This window comes from Lepisosteus oculatus, chromosome 7 (assembly GCF_040954835.1).
Source record: "Lepisosteus oculatus isolate fLepOcu1 chromosome 7, fLepOcu1.hap2, whole genome shotgun sequence".
Classification (NCBI taxonomy): Eukaryota; Metazoa; Chordata; class Actinopteri; order Semionotiformes; family Lepisosteidae; genus Lepisosteus; species Lepisosteus oculatus.
The window spans coordinates 5,274,932-5,280,931 of NC_090702.1; the positions used below are offsets into that span (position 1 = coordinate 5,274,932).

The 6,000-nt window shown below is 41.1% G+C and overlaps 1 protein-coding gene across 1 annotated transcript in view; it reads right to left on the bottom strand.

The window, feature by feature from the left end:
- The window catches only part of ppm1h (protein phosphatase, Mg2+/Mn2+ dependent, 1H), an 85,049-nt gene extending 79,287 nt beyond the window's left edge, over positions 1-5,762 (bottom strand). Inside the window, exon 1 of the mRNA XM_015353294.2 lies at positions 5,341-5,762. Within this exon, the coding sequence (XP_015208780.1) occupies positions 5,341-5,573 (233 nt within the window). The 5' untranslated portion in view covers positions 5,574-5,762. The remainder of the gene's footprint in view (positions 1-5,340) is intronic.
- Between the last annotated feature and the right edge of the window lie 238 nt (positions 5,763-6,000).

Sequence of the window (6,000 nt, forward strand, 5' to 3'; positions counted from 1 at the left end):
ATGCTATAAACAATCAACAAATGAGGGATATTTCATGACACAGATAATGCACTGTGGTTGGTTGTAAATATTGTGAAAAGTAAAGTCATATACTGTATATGTGGGTATAACAAATCCATATGATTTCTGTGGGTGCACACTTTGTGGTGGTTGCCTTATGTAAGCTGACAATGGTAATGGCCTTGAACATCTTTGAGTAGGATCAGAAGGCCCTGTCTTTCATATTGCAGCTTATTGCTGGGACTAGAAGTTCAAGGAAATGAGTTACCTGGGGCAGTGACTGAGGACAGACCTATAATGCCATCCAATGACTGTGACTGTTCAATGACTGTCCAATGACAGAAATTAGGCGTGTATACCTGTGCAATAGATGTAATGTGTAAAAATCCCCCAGGGCACAACAATGTTTATCTTATCTCCCACCTCCAAAGACAAACACCCACAAAGAAAATGTACAAAGTTCAGACCAGTACTGTACAGTAAGTCAACGCCTACTGTAAGTCCAGACTGTTCAGTTCAGGACTCTTGAGTAAAGAGCCAATAACATTCAAAACCACCACCTTGGTTCCAAGGCCTGTATTTTATAAAACTGTATAGTTGTTGCCCAGTGAAAAAACAGACACCATGAAAAACCAGACTGAGCAGGATTGTGTAGGTAGCCAGTAAATTATTAGAGCACAACAGCAACAGCTATCAGACATCTACGTCTATAAATGTTCCACAAGGCCAATATAATCATCGATTGTCATGACCACCCATTGCACAGTGAATTTGAGCTCCTTCCACCTGGGTGTAGATTAAGACAGCTTAGATTCAAGTGCAAAAGAACTAAGTTACAACATGTTTTATTCCCATGGCTTTACTGTATTTATATATTTATTTTTCTCATTACACATGTATGTCTCTTATTTGTTAATGGGTTCATATGGTAGGAAATGTATTGCGCATTGTATTATGTCTTTTACCTGCCTGAAAGGCAAATTTCCCATCTGGAATCAAAGGAATCAAGTGGCATAGCCATCAGCATTGCTGCTCTAGGGTTTCGCAGAGCTGGAGTCCTGGGATCATTCCTGGACCAGGGGTGCTATCTTTTTGTGTGCTCCGTGTTTGCGTGAGTTTCCTCTGGGTGCTCTGGTTCCCTCTCACAGTCCAAAGACATACTGAAAGGTTATTTGGCTTTTGAGAAAACTGGCCCTGACATGAGTGTGTTGGTCGGCATATGTCCGCCCTGCGATGGACTGGCGTCCCATCCAGGGTGTATCCTGCCTTGTGCTTTTTAGTGCTGAACTGTAATTGTAACAAAGGATGTCCAAACGTGGCCTTTGGGGGAAACAGTGTTTAGAAGTTTTTCAAGAAGTTCAGCACTTAACCGCTCAATTACACTAGGTTTTGGGCTTCCTGAAACAGCTTTCAGCTTTTCCCCATCTCTGAAGGTGTTGGTAATTTCAAAAGACCAACATTATAATCCCCCACGCCTGCTACTCCACTTGAGTCCTAAATTGCTGGAACTCACCTAACCTTTTAGTTCAGCCTTGCTTAAAAAAATACTTATTTCACCAAAGTTCAGGAAACTTGAAAATTTGCATGAACGCCACGGTACTGAGGTCTGGTATTATGAACATCATCACATTTATTGTTTTAAGGAGCTGATCGTTGATTTCAGAAAACTGTAAAATGGTCATGGCCCTATCCACATCAACGGGACTGAAGTGGAAAGGGTCAGAAACTTAAAATTCCTTGGCGTCCATATCACCGAGGACCCCACATGGTCTCTCAACACCACTTGTCTGATTAAGAAAGCACAACAGCACCTGTACTTCCTAAGACGGTTGAAGAAGGCTAAGATATCTCCCCAGATCCTCACTAACTTTTACAGATGCACTACAGAAAGCATACTGACAGGCTGCATCACAGTGTGGTATGGCAACTGCAGTATTGCTGACCGCAAAGCCCTACAACGGGTGGTGAAAACTGCCCAGTCCATCACTGGTTTTGCTCTCCCATCCATCCAGGACATTTATGACAGACGGTGCTTGAGGAAAGCTCTAAGCATCATCAAAGACCCCACACACCCCAGCTACAGACTGTTTGACCCTCTGCCATCTGGAAAACGGTACTGGAGCATTCAGGCCCGGACTACCAGACTCAGAGACAGTTTTTACCCCTGCACTATCAAACTATTAAACTCCCAGCCTCTCTCACCTACGATCTGAACCCTTACAGTGCCTTCTCTCTTTATCAAAACTTGAACACACATTGAAATCTACAGTACCTCTACCTCACAGGTCAACAGGTTCACTCCCCATAATTTTCTATCCTTCATTTTATTCTGTTGACATATGATTTTGCACAACTGATGTTGTTTTGCCCATTATCTGTTACCTGTTGTTGTTCTGCACATTGCCTGTTGTCTCTGTCTTTCTTTTTTATACAATTGTATTGTTGTTTTTGGTGTATGAGCATAATGACAATAAACGTGAACTTTAATGACCATGTGACCTCAGTTTCCACTATGAACCAATGTGCAATGGACATTATAGGAGTATTTGTTACAATCTACTGTAATTTCCATCTATATCTGTGTATCACTAACTGGCAACCTATTAAGAGTGGTTTAGTAACAGTTTACAGTATTAAATAAGATGTAGGCAGACTACCAGTGAGCGAAACACACTTCCTCACAGAAAACACATCCAAAGAGGAGTATCTGTGAAACTTCCTAGGGCAGAAGTAAAAATCAGCAATAGGTTCCTTTGAAATTTGTCAAATAAATTCCGTGTGCCACGTTTCTTCAACTAATGATGCTGATGAATAGAGTCCCTCGATTTATTTTTGTATAACTGAATGTATTACATGAGCAAGACAGGCTTAAGTGTTTGAAGCATGAGTATTAAGAGGACAGCAAAGGAAAAAGTCTAACACTGCCATATTATTCCACTTTACAGATCAAGTAGGTAGACCACTACACTCAAGAGCATTTGTACATATTCACAACTCCTCAAAGTCTGTCCACATTAGCACAGTATTTCAAATGCACAAACAATAGAAATGTGTTCTTTCATTTTTATCTAAATATGAAGTGTTGAGTCACCAGATTCATAAAGGCAACATCAAATAGCACAACCCTTGCTGCTAAAGAATGTAGCATGACCTCTATCCCCATATTAGCTAAATGGCAGCGAAAAGGCTCTGCTGATCATTAAGGATGTTTTCATGAATCACATATAAAGTAGGGCAGCACTCGCAACCCTGGGGCTCACGTTCAATTCTTGGAGTGCTGTCTGTGTGGAGTTTGCATGTTCTCTACATGTTTATTGAGTTGGGGGTTTCCTCTGTGTGCTTAGGTTTTCTCTCATAGTCCAAAAACATACAGATAGGTTAACTGGCTTCTACGAAAATTGGCCCTGATGTGAGTGTGTATTTGTTTTTGCCTGTGTCTTGCCCTGCGATGGACTCCTGTTCTGTCTAGGGTGTACTCTGAATTGCTTCCTGGGATAGGCTCTGGGTCACCGTGACCCTGAATCGGGCAAGTGGTTACTGAAATAAATTTCATGATGATAACACACGGTATGCAGTACTCACAGCACTGGGTTCCTAACTTCCAAACACACATCTGAAACAGCTTCACACCTGGAGAAGCAGTTCATTGCTTTTCTGCGAGTGGGAATGTGGGATCTCCAATTCTTGCAAAAGACTGAGAAGGGCTCCTCAGATTATAATGGTAGGAACAAGCAGTACCCTTGTACTGGGTGAACTGTGAATGTTTCCACAGTACTTCTGTGTTTACGGTATTGTAGACAATCTGTTTGCATGACCGTGTGTAGGTCAAGTTACCACACACACGTTTGTGTCTGCTCCAGTTTGTGCTTAGTTTTTGTCGCAGGCGGTCTACAGTGAAAACTTATGGCTTCCGGAATTAGAGGCTACACTTGAATTTTAATTTTCATAATCTGGACTGCTGCCCTTTAAGAAAGCAGTCTTGATTTTCATACAGTCATTTTAAGAAACAAGAATTTCTGGGAAGAATGTTTGTACGACTTACTGTATGTCTAGTGTTCCTCTTTCATTAACTCATTAAAAGACAAATACACCCCTCTATGTTTCAAACAAGACAAGTGTTGATTAAGGAGCAATGTTTTATCTTATTATGCTGCAAAATTCCCTATTGGAAAGCTATGTTTTTGAGTTTTATAGACAGCTTTAAATGTTCAATAAAGAGAGGTCTGGGAACCATATTGCAGTAGCTTCTCCTAATTAAGTAAATGATTCATGTAATTATGTTTTGGGATTCAGCTGGATCTAAAATTAGGTTGGCTTTAAAATCAGGTTTAGTATTATTTTTTGTAACCAAGTTGGTGAATAACAGCAAGAAACTGTTATGATAAGGCACTTTATTGAACACTATCATGTATACATTCATTTTGATATGGGTTGATATTGTGAATAAATAACAAATACACTAGCTATGAAGCATTACTGTTGCTCAGTTGTGACGCAGCTACAGTTCTGTAAATTAATGAAGTGTGGATAGATGAACAGTGAACTAAATATCACATCAGGCCAGCTTCAGCTTAAAACTGCTGCAGGCTACTTAGCATTTAAAAAAGATGGCATGAACTTGAAAAAAGGTGGCTGGAACTCTGCTCGGAATACTGTTGAGAATAAAACACAGGTAAAGCACAATAAAACACAAAGCACAGGTATTGTTATAGCTGAATCTTCCAAGGAAAAAGGACGAGTCTTAATTCGTTTTATTGATTACAAAGCATGCACCGTGATTGAGGCATTTTGCAGATTAAAGCGCATCTCCGCAATAATAATCACAGCATTAAAAAAACAGCAAGAGAGGCCAGTCACTCGAACAACCGGTCCCTACATTATACACCCTGTCAAGTCAGATAACATCTCGAGTAGCTGAGGATTCACTTTAAACTGCAGAGAGTGCGTGGATGTGTGGGTGATACAGTACAAGCATCAGATAATAAAAAAAAATGTCAAACACAAAAGCCTTCGACATTGATCTCAAAAATGCATATACAGTAGCAACAAATTATTTATTTTTTTCAGGTAATTGCGGAAACACCGTTCCTAATCACGCTACCGTAACAATGAAGCAAATTTTATTTTGCACTTGTGACGTGCACACTATTATCTCTTTAGAAAACACAGATTTTAATAGCAGTTTAAGAATAGCTACAGTATGCATTTTGTTTTAATGCGAGGGAGTCATTCATACGAGAGATGGCTGTTCTAAACTGTAGCGCAAAGCGCACAGTACTGTACTGCATGGAACTACAGTAGCTATTTGCTATTATAGTTTAAAATGGACGCAGTACTCACTCTGCGTAGCCCGTGGACCACGGTAATCTCCGGGTCTCTTTCAAAATGAGGATTGGTCTGGCGATGTGGTCCGCGGAGCACTCGATCTCGTCCAGCGACAGTCCCAGAAACTCGGGTCTCATGTAGGGGAATTTCAGAGGCAGGTCCGAGCCCCCAAGATGATCATTACTGGAGCTACCAGCCATGATGCCTCCCATGAAATTGGCAACAGCAGATTTCACCCTTGTGAGCATATTATAAGCTTCGGCAAGGGATGTTTGCGAGAAAGTGCACCGGATCCCCTTCCCCCAGATTTACCCCCCCACCCCAAGTCCGAAATGCGCTCAAACGACTGTGCACCGAGTAGGGGCAATTGCTAGTTTGGAATTCATTCAGTCCTGTAGGATCCTCGGGAACACGGAAATAAACCCATGATGAGCACGGTCATGTGACGAGCCGGCTGCTGGATTTGCTCGCAGAGGCAGTGTTTTTTGAGGAGTTTACAGTTCGTGGTTGCAGGTCAAAGGTATCCTACAGTACGTACAGTAGTACCTGCACACCTCTATATTATTATTATTAAAACGCGGTTACAGAAGCAGCCTTGAAGTGCGCTGTCCAGCAAACAGTTCTTAAATATTGCCATTAATAATGATAAAGCAATAGTAATTGGTTTCATTCTCT